The 14692-nt window shown below is 45.9% G+C and overlaps 1 protein-coding gene and 1 non-coding gene across 9 annotated transcripts in view; both read right to left on the reverse strand.

The window, feature by feature from the left end:
- The window catches only part of FANCI (FA complementation group I), a 104049-nt gene that overhangs the window by 72255 nt on the left and 17102 nt on the right, over nucleotides 1-14692 (reverse strand). For 7 of the 8 annotated variants that reach the window (XM_068275207.1, XM_068275203.1, XM_068275204.1 and 4 more), the window contains exons 3-6: nucleotides 10552-10653; nucleotides 4467-4539; nucleotides 2096-2226; nucleotides 1218-1371 (exon numbers count right to left, since the gene is read on the reverse strand). In XM_068275207.1, coding sequence (XP_068131308.1) covers nucleotides 1218-1371; nucleotides 2096-2226; nucleotides 4467-4539; nucleotides 10552-10635 — 442 coding nt within the window. In that variant the 5' untranslated portion in view covers nucleotides 10636-10653. Of the gene's footprint in view, nucleotides 1-1217; nucleotides 1372-2095; nucleotides 2227-4466; nucleotides 4540-10551; nucleotides 10654-10863; nucleotides 11037-14692 lie in introns of those variants that run through there. The other variant, XM_068275201.1, reaches the window with a different exon arrangement.
- TRNAR-ACG (transfer RNA arginine (anticodon ACG)) lies at nucleotides 11844-11916 on the reverse strand. Its single transcript has one exon. It is a non-coding gene; the product is annotated as a tRNA-Arg (tRNA).

Here is a 14692-nt window from a genome sequence, read left to right on the forward strand (position 1 = left end):
TGCAGAGGAGAAAAACAGACACTTACCCTGGGCTTCTATCAGCCCCGTGCAGCGGTAATGTCCCACGGCGTCCTGCTCCCATCTGCCGTTCTCCGCCGCCGGCCCCGGTCTAAGCGGCATGGGATCCAACTGCGGCTGCGCTACAGTGGCCACGCACCCGCTCGCTTCCACCTGCGTCATCGGAAGCTTACTGCGCAAGCGCCTGAAAGCCTCAGATGACGCGAGCGGAGGCGCGGTAACGCGCATTATTCGTCTGTGTGTCAGACGAATAATAGCCCGGTGCCGGCTGCGGGGAACGGCGGATGGGAGCAGGACGGCGTGGGACATTACCGCTGCAGGGGGCTGATAGAAGCCCCAGGTAAGTGGCAGTTTTTCTCCTCAGAAACCCCCACAGAACCCCTTTAAGTGGTTAAAAAGGAATAAACACAGCAGCCTCCATATCACGCTCATTTCATTTGTCCTTAGCAGACCCAAACCAAACATTTTTTTAAATTCAAAATATTTAGTTGCACCACTCCGACACATACAAATATAAATAAACACTCCTTCAAGCCTATGAGCATTTCAGTGCATGCTTTTCACCCTCCTCTTTGCATAACTAGGGTTATACAAGTGGCAGCCATTAGCAATTCCTCCTTTGCTGGACACCACCTACTCCACCAGTTTGCCGGATTATTTCCCAGCAATATGAAAGGAAGGGAGGGGCTCCTCCAATAAATGTAAAATATTTTATATTTGTCATCATGCAGCTGAAAAAAGGCTGCTATTTATTATTATAATTTAGAAAATAGATTTTATTTCTGAAAGCTTGTATTTTTAGTTTGGGTCCACTTTAATGCTGGATCCACACGGTGCGTTCGCGCACTCGATTTCCCGCTCGATTCCCGTCGATTTGTTTATTTCCAACATGTCCGATTTGGATTTCGATGGATCGTTAGGTCGATTTGGCATACTTTGCATGCGAATCGACCTAACGATCCATCGAAATCCAAATCGGACATGTTGGAAATAAACGAATCGACGGGAATCGAGCGGGAAATCGAGTGCGCAAACGCACCGTGTGGATCCAGCATAAGTCTGACTACAGACAGGTAGGTCAGCAAAGAGTACAGGTAGTCAATGACCTACCATTCTTTGTTCCAGTCACAAACCCATAAAGACTATTTCCTCAGGGTAATTATAAGGCCTGAATAAAGAAGGCTTGCTTCACACCTTACCATTGCCATAGACTAGGGTTTCCTTCGATGAAAGAGCTTTAAGCACATTAGGGAACAGTTCCAAAGACTTCCCATTGGATAAACTTCCAGCCTTCACTGCTTCAACATATATGTTAGCCAATTCAAGAAGTGACACCCCTGGAAACTGATGCACCTGAAAGACAATATAGATAAGGACAACATTTATCACAATTGTTTCTCAGCAAGCAAAGATCCATAATGTGTGGATAGTGTTACACATTACAAAAATAACAGAAGACTTGTTTTGGCTGTGTAAAGTAGGCTATGGTAAATTTCTATGCCTCATACAGGAGGCTTCATTTGGACAGCAATATTTTAGGAAGTTATAACTGAATTATAAAGCACACGTTGTCCCTGGCACCGTACAAGATATATTGTATAGACAAGTAACATGGACATTAAGCACAATAAAGGAAGTGCATATGCATAGCATGGGTATAGCAAGATGTGACCCCCCCACCCCCAAATCATCTGACGCAGTTCTGACCATTCAGGATCCTGATTCGTAGCTATAAAGACATGCGTGTATGTCTGTAGATAATAATAAAGTTTGATGGTTTTAGATACGGTTGTTTAAGGGGACCTCTTCCTTGATCCTAAAACAGGAAATATGGATCGATTTAATAAAGATGCAGGTTTTTGAAACATGTTCCCTCTCATCAGAATACCTTGATGTCTGTGGTGTGGATTTAAGGAGCTGCGGCATAAAGCAACCAATCAGATAACAGTGAGAGTAAGAACAACTCTTATTGTATATATATGTAAAAAAAAATTGAAAAAAGTTAACTTTACATAAATATAAAACAGAAAAAAAAAACCAAGGATATCAGTAAAAAGATAGGATCAAATTGTTTTACCTCTAGCATTAACAGGCCCACAGTCTCAGAAGCCACTTCCCTCTGTAGGTCTCCAGACTCAACAAGTTCTATGCAATGTTTATAGATTGCTAACCGTCTATGCACGGCTATATCTTCTGAACATGGAGAGCCTGACAAAAGGACAAAAACATACAGAGGACAGAATATACGGTAATTGGTCTCAATCAGCTAGCAAGAATCTCTACTTGGGGTACACACTTTCATGATTAGTTTATAGTCACAAATTCACATACACAAATACTGGTGTGGTTATCAGCAAGCCACTTTGGTTTTACTTGCACTGAACTGTGGCAGGTTTTCCAGAATTCTTAGCACAAAATACCAGGCATGTACTTTCACAAAGTGCATACATGTGCATCTAAGGGTGTTTTCACGCTGTACACACTACACACACGGGCATACTGAAAAATAGGATCACAACACAAATGTGTTGAAAATTTGCATAACATGCTACCAGTGCGATATGGCGCATACAATCCATAGACGTACGCTTACAGTGCAACATTAGCACACATTGTCCAGCAGCGTACAGCATGCTGCACGTTACTGGACAAAGCACTAACGGTTGGGATGTAAGCATAAGTCTATGAACTGTATGTTTCACGTTGTACTGGCAACATGCAAAGCAAATTTTTCAGCACAGTTCCATTGCTGCATGTTATTCTGATGGAATTCGGCAGACCACGCTGCTAGAGCCATTGCAATATAATTGCATCGTGTACGAGTCTATTGAAGAGCCGCCTGATGAACTGGGCACCATTTTCATGCTGATAGTTAAAATATTGGTAATATAATATTACCAATATTTTACCAGCAACATACCGAGCCCCGTATTTGAACATTAACCACTTCCGGACCTTGATGATAGAAATCTATGCACTGTTTTGATCCTGTTATACCTGCCAGGGCGTACATTTCAATCATCCCGCAGCATGCTCCTGCCGATCGCAGACTCTCTCTCCTCACCGCAGACCAGCGTCAGGAGCCAATAAAAGCGGCTACTGACCTGCTCACACAGCTATGCCATCATAACAATGGTAGAGATAGGGGCATGCAAGGATGGAGGAGTGGCATGACTGTGGCGATTCTTCGGGAGGCGCCGTTTAAAGGGCCAGACTCTGCTGGTATGGAAGTGGTTAAACCTCCCTCCTATATTTTACCAGTAACATACTCGATCCCCCTTCCAAATGTCTAACATTGACCTCCCTTCCTAATGCCTAACATTAACCCTCCTCGTAACGCCTAATACTAACCCTCCTCCTAATGCAAAACATTGACCATCATCCTACGATGCCTAACACTAACTGTCCTCCTATAATGCCTAACACTATCCCTCCTCCATTAAAGCGAACCCAAGGTGAGAGGGACATGGAGGCTTCCATATTTATTTCCTTTAAAGCAACACCAGTTGCCTGTCTTTCCTGCTGATCCTCTGCCTCTAATACTTTCAGTCATAGGCCCTGAACAGCTATACAGATCAGGTGTTTCTGACAAGATTAGCTTCATGCTTGTTTCTGGTGTACTTCAGACACTACTGCAGCCAAACAGACCAGCAGGGCTGGAACTGGTATTGCTTAAAAAGAAACCAATATGGCACCCTCCACGTCACTCATTTTGGGTTCACTTTAAAGGATAATTGCTGCTGAGATAAAAGCGAATGGGTGCTCACACCAAATATTGATTTAATTCATTATTCTATTTACTGTACTTAATTAATGAAGATGATTCATGGCATTATTTAGTAAAGCAACGCTGCTTTTTAGCATTTTTCACAAGTAACAAATGCACACAATACTAAATATCATTGCTAAATACACATTTAAAGCGGAACTGAAATGTCCTGAAAAAAAAAATAAGAGTTTCACTTACCTGGGGCTTCTACCAGCCCCCTGCAGCCGACCTGTGCCCGCAAGGTGACATACCGATCTTCTGTTCCCATGCAGCGGCTCACTTTCACTTCTTGCAGGCCGTGTCCACTGCGCCTGCACGGGCCTGGCCGCGTGCATCCTTGTTCACGCTTCCGTCGCCGGGAACGTACTGTGCAGGTGCAGTAGAGATTTTCTCGTACTGCGCAGGAGGCTCCTCGCTACGGGAAAGTGTACGAGGATACACGCAGCCAGTGGCCGTCGACTTAGATGTCAGCTTCCACTACGAGAAGAAAAGTGAGCTGTGGCGGAGAAACGGAAGATCGTTATGTCATGGAGTGGGCACAGGTCTGCTGCAGGGGGCTGGCAGAAGCCCCAAGTAAGTGAATCTCTTTGTTTTAAGACATTTCACTTCCGCTTGAACTGTTCAGAGTTGCTCTATTTAGCACTGGCATGCACATCCAATATTGAACATATATATTTACCTTTGAAAATGCCACGTAGTAGTGTTCCAAACTCTTTCCCTTTAACTGCATGCTTTGTGATGAGACTGACAAGCTGTAACAAGAACAACAAATAAAAATATTAAGAGTCTAGAGCATGTACAGCTGCCCCGATGCATCGCAGTAAGATCCGTTGTGCCTGAACATCTCAGCCAAGCACATGGTTTCCATCCTTACCCTGCCTGCAAGCTGCTTCGTTGTCTCCTATCCATAGAAATAGAACGTCTGTACAGCTCTCAGCCCTAAACTGTCACACAAAGGAAATACTCCCGATACCTGTAGGGGTCATATATTGTGTGTGTGTACACACCACCAACCTTACAATTTGGACCAATCAAATGCTCTTCCCGCTGATTTTGATTGGCCCAATTCCGCAGACAGGGCCGGATTTAGGCCATGGCCTAGGGCACCAAAGCAGCAGGCTGAACTTATGCAGCATTTGCAAGCTTGGAAATGCTGCAAGGCAGGGAGATCAGGCGAGCGCCTGACCATGGTACTCTGCTGCCAGCGGCTTGTGCAGCAGCCACCTTGCTCTCTGTGCACGTTTGCATTGTGTTGGGCAGCTACGGAATTGGGCAGCATTGGAGACGGCTTTTGTGCTGGAGATGAGCGGAGTGACGCTTCTGCTTCTGGAGACGCTTCTGCGGTGTGAAGGCGAGCTGGCTACCTATACTAAAAGGAGGGGGGGGGGGGGGGGGGAGTGAGAAAAGGAGGGATTAAAGGAGTCACCTACACTGGAGGTAAAGAGGGGAGGAGTCATCTGACTACCTACACTGGAGGGGGGGGGGGGGGGGGAGAGAGTCATCAGGTTATCTATACTAGAAGGGAGGGGGTCATCTGGCTACCTATACTGAAGGGGGCGGCTGGCGACGGCAGCCTTGGGCGGTAAACAGTACAAGTCCGGTCCTGTCCACAGATCACACATGAAATAAGTATTGGGCAGTTTGGTAGCTGCGCTTCTAGCTTGGTATGGTGACTTCCGCTGATCCTGCCTTCTGGGACAAATTTGAGAAATACTGGTTTACAATATAGATGTTCGATGAGATGCAACTAATTTCATCTTGCAAGCAAGTTTAACACAAATCATATGCAACTTGAAATTGGGCAAATCAAATGCATTTCCTGATGATAGTGATTCTGCCCAACTCCAATCGGCATACAATTTGAATGCAAGACAGACTTATAAACATCTTATTGGCCATCTCTAATTAGCGGTCTATTGTTTAATAATGTTTTGTAAAAACAGATCTGTATTTTTTCTCTCCTGCTGAAAAGACAGATTAAAAGCCGTACACAAATTCTTTTCTGCACAAACAAGTGTTCTCCCACACTTTAAGCGACCCGAGTACCTCAACTATATTTAAAACGAACCTGCCCCTAAGGGGTGTATGTTGCAGTATGTTGTAGGGAAGTATGTGTTGTAGGGAAGCAGCATTAAATAACATATCTCCAAAGCCCCCATCTCCGTGATGGCATCCATCTTGGAGCCGTCACTGAAGCAGTTCAAAGTGACCGGCAATTCCAGAGCGTTCCCAGTCACAGGTGTATGCTGGAAGATGTGGCATTCCCAGCCGCTGATGCATGCTGGGGGATGTAGCACACCAGATGCTGTGCAACCTGGGAAAAGACTACATCACCCAGCATGCATCTGCGGCAAGAAACATGCTGGACTTGCAGCCACTTTGAACTGCGGTCATGCAGCAGTGACAGCTCCAAGATGGACACCATCGCTAGTAATGGGACAGCCCGGTAGGTAAGGTAATTGAACCCCCCCAGAAAGTAGACATCATGTATAATCGCTCATTTTAAAGTGATCCCAAGATGAAGCTCAGGATCAAAACTAGATACATAGCTTAAAGAGAACCCGGGGTGGATCTTCGGGGGGGGGGGGGGGGGGGGTAGATGGGACACAGAGGCATGTTCTCTGCCTAATGACATGGGGCTGTGTCCAGGAACCACTGCTCTCTGCCCCAACCCCCCCACGAGTCACTAACTCTGAGGTAAACACAGGGAAGAGGAATTTCCTGTTCAAAATGCCTGCCTGGGGCGTTCCTACAGTGTTTCCTGAGCTGCCACTGGGCAGCTCTCTCCTGTGGTTGCGCCTCCTGCCGCTCCCCTGCCTCCCTGCACGCTATGAGACAACACAGTCTCTCAGCGCAGCATCGAGACCCAGGTGTCACGAAAGTGAAAGTGGGCCATTGCGGCCCATGGGAGCAGCGGTATTTGCGGCTACCTGATCCGCTCAGCCCTGGGGATCAGGTAGCCTACTTTTTGGTTTTTTTTAGACCACCTCGAGCTCTCTTTAACCTCCCTGGCAGTACGCAGTTTCAATGTCTGCGTCCGCAGGAGGATTTTTGGCTATAAAATGTTATTTATTTTCTTCAGCTAGCACTTCGCTAGCTAATATGCCCCCCAAGTGCCTCCGGTTCCCTCTGATCCCCCGATCACAGCCGGTAAAATGTACCCGTCTGCGATTCCGCGAGAGCCGCAGCTTCTCCATACAGCTTCACTCGTTGCTGATTGGGAGGCTGCGACATCGCGGGATCACTGGGGAGTACGTATACCGGCTGCGATCAGAGGGGACTGGAGGCACTTGGGGGGCATACTTAGCCAGCGAAGTGTTAGCTGAAGAATATAAATAACATTTTATAGCCAAAAATCCTCCCGGAGCCATGTGATCCCCTGCGGCGGCTAGCTCAACCCTAGGTCGGGCTTACCGCCAGGGAGGTTAAGAGAGGAAGCCTCAGGATCCTATTGAGGCTTTCCCCGCTGATCTAAAACCCCCTGTTGCGGAGCACGGCCACCCTCCACATCGGGGCCATGCAGCTCTTCTTCCTGAAGTGGGCCGCGCAGTAGCACTACCACAGAGCCTGCGCATGCGGGCTAGGTCGGCTATTTGCAGCTACTCTGGAGGAAGAAGAGCTGGGCAGCCCCGATAGGATTAGAGGCAATGCACTGTCGCTAATCTTCTGGGGGCAGTGCTCAGCTATGGCAGACAACACAACAAGAAGGGAAGCCTCAAAAGGATCCAGAGGCTTCCCTCTCTTTAGGCAAGTATCAAATTTTGTCCCCAAGCTTCGGCTCGAATACTCTTGAAATATTTTTATAGTTGAGGTGCTCAGGTCGCTTTAAAGTAGTGATGGGTCGTTCGCGAACGAGCCGGCTCTTTGCTGCGAACGACAAGAGCCGGTTCTCAGTTTTGAAAGAGCCGATGCCTCAGCCGCCCCACACAGCTCTGATTTGCTGTGTAATAAAGGGCGCTGAGGCATGCTGGGAGATGTAGTCCTCCTCTTGCAGCTTGTAGGAGTGTATGGGGCGGAGCAGAGCAGTAGCAGGAGAGATTGCCCCAGTCAGAGAAGCAGTCTGGAGTTGTCATGGAGACTCTGAGTGGTGTCTAGTAATATTTAATGAAGAGCCGATTCAGAGCCGTAAGAGCCGGCTCTTTAATGGGAGCCGATTCAAAAGAGCAGATTCTCCGAGAAGAGCCGGAATTCCCATTACTACTTTAATGTAAATAACATAAATAAAGGGCTGTTTCACACCAAGAGCACTTTTCAAAGATTTTCCAATTGCCCACGTTTTGAAAAAGTGCATGGTTAATCATACAAGCTATTTCACACTGGAGCGGTTCATTTATTAAAAGTTACAAAACTGCTGCATGTAGAATTCTTGTAGCTATTGAGATTCTGTAGAACATTTAGACCAGAGTTTTCCAATCCTATCTTCAAGGCCCACCAACAGTGCATGTTTTGCAGGAAACCACAAACATGTACAGGTGAGGTAATTAGTTTCTCAGCAGAGCTGATTTGAGAATAACTGATAGGCATGAAAACCAAAATTAATTCTCTATTTCTATCTTTTGAATAGATAAAAAGGATGCTAAAAAGGCAAGGCCAAACTTCAAAATCAATCTTACTTTTTTAATTGAAGATGAACATTATTCCTCATATCCTGCAGCTCTTATTCGTACATCAGTTTCAAAAGAGAAGTTGCAGTGCATGCTGGGGCGGCATGGGGTTCTCTTTTACTTTCCTCCTCTTCTCCAGACACAGCTAGTTCAGCTTGATTGGCTTAAGCCTGTGTCACTCACTCCTGTTCCTCTCTGATTGGCTGGATTCGTGACTGTCACCGCCTGCCCCTCCCTGCACTCCAGCAGTATGATAGGTATCACCTCCACATCAATAGGCATTCCCGCATCCATGGGAACTCCCCGGCCCTGCTACCATATCCATAGGGATTTACCCTCTACCCAACCACATCGATGGGCAGCATCCCTGCTCGTCCCGCAGCATTATAGAGCTTGGTGGAAAATACTAAATGCAGCGCACACAGACTCACCTCAAACATGGTTCCTGGCGATGGAGTTCCCGTCTATACTCTCTGCACTACCACCGTACAGAGCGGCGGTAGTGCAGACAGTATAGATGGGAACTCCATCGCCAGGAACCATGTTGAGGTGAGTCTGTGTGCGCTGCATTTATTATTCCCCGCCAAGCTCTGTAATGCTGCGGAACGAGCAGGGATGCTGCCTATCGATGTGGTTGGATTAAGGGCACAGGGTAAATGCAGGGGGAATCCCTATGGATATGGTAGCAGGGTCAGGGGGTTCACAAGGATGCGGTGGGTGCCCATAGATGCGGCGCTCTCTATTGCTGTGGGAAGAAGGGGGGAGTAAGGGAGGAAATGACATCAGGATTGGCTTCAACCGGAGGAACTAAAGATGGCCCCTGCCAGGGAACAGAATTCTCTTTATCTACTATATAAAATTCACTGAAATCAAAACGTGGACAGTGCAATACATTTGTTATGTAAGTAGAGCAAGTATATATCTACTTAGATATGTCGTTTTTTTTCCTGGCATAGTATGGCTAATAGTTCCTCTTAAAAGAGAACCCAAGGTAGGTTTCTGACATGAATATTAGAACACAGGGCCTGGTTCTACATACTATCACCAGCCTCTGTGTTCGTATAGTGCGCCCCCCCCCCCCCCCCCTGCTGTCCCCCAATATAAAAACAGCCGAGCTAGCGACATGCACCTTGTCGCTAGCTGGCTGTTAACCTTTGTGCTGCCTGTCACCGCCGACCCCGCCTCCTGCATATCGCGGCTCCCCACCGGCGTCCCTTCCCTCCCCACCTCAGTAAGCTGGTTGGAGGGAAGGGATGCAGGTGGGGAGCGGCACTATAGAGGAGGCAGGGGAGCAGCAGTGACAGGCAGCACAAAGGTAAACAGCCAGCTAGCGACAAGGTGCATGTCGCTAGCGTGGCGGTTATACGGACACAGAGGCTGGTGATAGTATGCAGAACTAGCATCTGTGTCCTAATATTCATGTCAGAAACCCACCTCGGGTTCTCTTTAAAGGACTTACGAGGTGAAATCTTAAAAAAAGTAAAATACCTGAATGCTCATTTAAGGCACGGAGGACGCCGTCCGCGCCGGGTCCCCTGCGCTCAATGGCCCCCCGGCCGGGTCCCGACCGCTCGGCCCGGGCTCTCTTGGCTGCACAAAGATGGCCGCATGAGTCGGCCGCGGCTGCGCAGTCCGCTTAGCCGCGAGTGCGGCTGCGCAGCTCTAGGGTCAACCCCCCGATCCACGCAACTTGTAGCGTGGATCGGGGGGTTGGCCCTAGAGCTGCGCAGCCGGCTAAGCGGACTGCGCAGCCGCAGCCGGCTCATGCGGCCATCTTTGTGCAGCCAAGAGAGCCCAACCCGGGCCGAGCGGTCGGGACCCGGCCGGGGGGCTATTGAGCACAGGGGACCCGGCGGAACAGCACGGAGGGCGTCCTCCGTGCCTTAAATGAGCATACAGGTATTTGACGTTTTTAAGATTTCACCTCGTAAGTCCTTTAACTACCCTTGTGGATTTCCACAAAACATGCACAGTTGGTAGGCCTTGAGGATAAGGTTGGGGAACACTGCTTTACACTACAAGAGTATTTGCATCACATTGACCATACCTAGAAATAATGATATAGCAAGTCAGACAAGTATTAAGGACTAATGAGATGCATAATTGGAATATTTTTTAAAATGTATGTACAATGCATGCAATTTACAATGAGATTTTTACCTCTGAATCTTTGAGAGTCTGCAGGTACTTCTGAAGTCCTTCTGTTTTCTTGTCAGAAGCTAGGGATATGATTTTTTGGTCCATTTAATGTAACCAAGGCCCCTAAAAAAGAGTATATAACAGTAACTGCATAGGATTAAAGTAATGCACAAGACACAAAAGCATTAAACAAACCGCCCAATCAAAAGATGCAAGAAACAAAATCATGTTTAATTTTGCTTATAGAACATTCATAATAGCTTGTCAGACTGACATTATGACAAGTTAGCGAACGTGTCAGAAAGTTTTGCTGAGATCAGACAGCACAGAGACCTGTCAGCAGGGAAATTAGCTGGGATGGCGGAGACTGAAGCTGCAGTACAGTACGGCCACGCCTCCTCTTGCCAGTTAGCGCCTGAATGTACACGCTGAGCTCACACTGACGCAGGGCTACAGCGATAGCGCTAATCCTTCCTGCACTCCAGCCCGGGCTGCGAATCTCCCGCGCTGCACGTCACTTCCGGCATGATTCCTGAAGGAGGAGTAGTAAGTGCGACGCAGGGAGGGAGCTGTGCGCTTCAAGTTCACAGAGGAGACTCGACTTCCCCCATTAGGTTCTGGTAGTAGAGTTGTTGGTTGCAGAGCGCAGAACGCCTGACGTGTGAGCTGGACTGTAGAGAGCTTACTTGCAATATTGTGCTGCTATATTCTCCATGCAGGATTTGTCTGTCATTTGTTATTGGTGCTCTGAGCTATACATTCCTTGCAGTATTGCCATGCACATTGGCCATGTGAGTTCCTCGCAGTATAGTGCTGCCTGTTAAGACCTCACAGTTTTTACATTCGGGCGTCAGTGTAAAACAATTCTTCGGCTGTCCAAGGGGAAGAAGACTGCTTTACCACAGAAAACCGTGTACTTTATAGTACTTATATAGCATGCTCACAATCTGTTAGTGTGTATGAATTAGCACAGAAAACACAAGTTTGCTTTCTTAAAACAGAAGTATTTGCGATAATTCAGGTTGGAGTGAGCTCTGAGATGTCTCCCAGTGCATTACTGCTGAATAAATGCAAATTAACCATTGTCCTCCTTAGAAGCTAAACACACCTCCAGATGGGGCTGGCATGCAATGATGTGTCAGCTTGTAATTAGCACAGACACCACTGGTTATGTAACATCATGTATGCTTATAATGTGCTCATGACCTGTTAATAGGATGTAATGGAAGACCTTATGGCAGAAATCATATTTTCCGTTAAAATGAATAGAAATTGGAGATTTAACAAATCCCTTTAAATGTGACAAAACAAGTCGAGCCAGCCAGGAGTCGAACCTAGAATCTTCTGATCCGTAGTCAGACGCGTTATCCATTGCGCCACTGGCCCTTCCTGGTGGGTGTGACCACTTGCTCTGTAGATGAGTGTAAGCTTCCCAGAAGTATTGGTTTTATGTGCCAATCCTGAATTAGTTACCTGTCCTGGAGGTGTGTTTAGTTTCAGGGACGGTTTGCATATTCATCAGTGATGCACTGTGGGACACCTCATATGCTTATTCTAACCAGAATAATCGTAAATACCTCATGTTTTAAGAAGGCAAAATCTTGTTTTATTTAGAGAAGGCTCTGGATCTTCTAAAGCCATCCTAGTCCTCTCTAGGTCCCTTGTTCCAGTTCTGACCGCCCTTGAAACTTTTCAATATGCAACATGAAATAGCTCTTTGGACCATAAAGATTTACGTTCATTAAATTATCCACCTCTGCTTCGTCAGTTTTGAACAAGACCTGTCCCCAGAGCTGTGGGGTCGGAGTCGGAGCAATTTTGGGTACCTGGAGTCTGGAAAAATGCACCGACTCCGACTCCTAATGAATTTAAACTGTAATTAAAATAGAAAATATGATAAAATGTTTTATTTCTCAGATAAAAGTCATCATAATTTATAAATACAGTAATAGCTGTGCTTAGTCCACAAAAATGAAATAAACCAATCAAAATTAGTTACTTGTGCTGCTTCAATAAAGCAGTCCCTGTATTTTTAAAGTCAGATATACATATTTGATTGTGACAGTACAGTATATATGATGTGTACACAGGAATCTCTTATATATACTAAATAACATCTATGCTGTAAGAATAAAGCCTGATGTGTAGCTGTGTCTCTAATAGAGATGGTCAATGAGATGGAAATAATTATGCGTTGATGCTGATTTATGCAAATGTATGCACTCTGCTCATGAAATCAAACAATTTGATATGATGTTAAAAGTTGGTTTGGTAACTACGAATTAAATGGTACCTGAGACAGATGAAAAGAAAAGTGTTATACATACCTGGGGCATCATCCAGCCCCCTTCAGGCTAATCAGTCCCTCACAGTCCTCCTCCGCCACCTGGATCTTCTGCTATGAGTGCCGGTAATTCAGCCAGTCAGTGCTGTCCGGCCACGTGCCGCTCCTACAGCCAGGAGCATTCTACACCTGCACAATAGTGCTGCGCAGGTGTACTATGCTCCCGGCGGCGAAGTGTGTGCATGCAAACTAGGCAAGACTGGCTCAAGTACCTGGACTCATAGCAGAAGATCCAGGTGGCGAAGGAGGACAGCGAGAGACTGATTAGCCTGAAGGGGGCTAGAGGAAGCCCCAGGTATGTATAAAACTTTAAATTCATCTGTCTCAGGTTTACTTTGTTACACAGTAGTACTTTACATATGCACTTCCCACAGAGCTGCAGTGAAGCCACTGAGAATGTTGTGCACGTTGAACACAGAGGTGTTGTCTATCGCCCATTAACCTGGTTCAGATTGTGCATGAAGAATGTGAAATAGAGGAATAATCGCCTCATTCTCCTGCAGAGTACCTGCACATCAGTCTTACATGTACCCACAGTCACATTGCCTAGGGCCTGATCCATGTTCAGATGTGTAATAGAGGAAGAATCACCTAATTCTCCTGCAGAGTACCTGCACATCATTTTTACATGTACCCACAGTTACATTGCCCAGGGCCTGATAGATGTTCTTTGTTGCGGTCTGTACCTTTTACAAATTGACTTTCCAAGGACTAGTTTTAGTCTATGACTAAAGGGAATAAATATGGCATATGTATGTCTACATATCCACTTCAGTTGTCTTTTAAAATTCCTAAGCGTTGGCAGTTAAGAGATGAATTTTATGTTACATACTTTCAATCAACAAGATTGCAATATGCAAATTAGAGGAGTTGGAGTCGGAGTCAGTGGATTTTTGTACCGACTCCACAGCCCTGCCTGTCCCGATGGCACAATTCCCTCCTATCTTTCTCGGGCAGAATAGCTTTGATCAAACTTTTCTTTATTTACATGAATCTTATATTTCTTATGGGTACTTCCAATTGCAATTAATAAAAATCATATTAAGAAATTACATCAGCAATGTATACAATTTATCTGTGCTCATAAATGGCCAAGGATTCGGTCCTCAACTCTGATGAAGCAGAGGTCGGAAGGTGGATTACGAGTTCCTAATTTGCTCAACTATTATAAAGCAGCCCAACTGGTCCAAGTCCCAGCAATGTGTGCTAAAGCAAATGCACCTTTATGGGTTCAGCTGGAATCGGACTTAATCCATATACATTAATGAGCTTCCATGGAATGGATCTGCTGTTCATTTCCTGACAAATCAGCTGCTATATGAACTGTGTGTAGACTTTTCTGTGGGGTAAACAAAGCCACCGCTTGGTGGACGGCCTAATACACAAATTCCTAATGTTTTAGGGGTAGTTAAAAAAAGGTTAACAGGCTAAAAGCTCATGGGCTGAGGACCATAGCTTTAAAATGTAATGTATTGCAGTACTTCCTGCTTGTCCAGTCATGCAGTTACACTGAGAAAAACAGCACGGAAGTGCTGTAACTAACAAAGTACGTATGCTGTGGGTGTTACAAATGTAATAGAAGCTGCTAGTTTGTTAAGAAGGTCGGGTGGCTCAATGCTAACCTGCATCTGACAACTGATCAGAACAAACCAACACCTTGTGTGATCAAAACCCAAAACCACACCTTCTGACTTTTTTCTTTTTATTTTCCCCAGTAAATTTTTTTTTGAGTTTTGAAGGCTGTTGTGCAAAGAATCAACGAAAGTTTTATAATTGTGTGTATACCTTTTATATTCCTAAACTGCTGAAAGTATCGCT

Source organism: Hyperolius riggenbachi, chromosome 3 (genome assembly GCF_040937935.1).
Source record: "Hyperolius riggenbachi isolate aHypRig1 chromosome 3, aHypRig1.pri, whole genome shotgun sequence".
Taxonomy (NCBI): Eukaryota; Metazoa; Chordata; class Amphibia; order Anura; family Hyperoliidae; genus Hyperolius; species Hyperolius riggenbachi.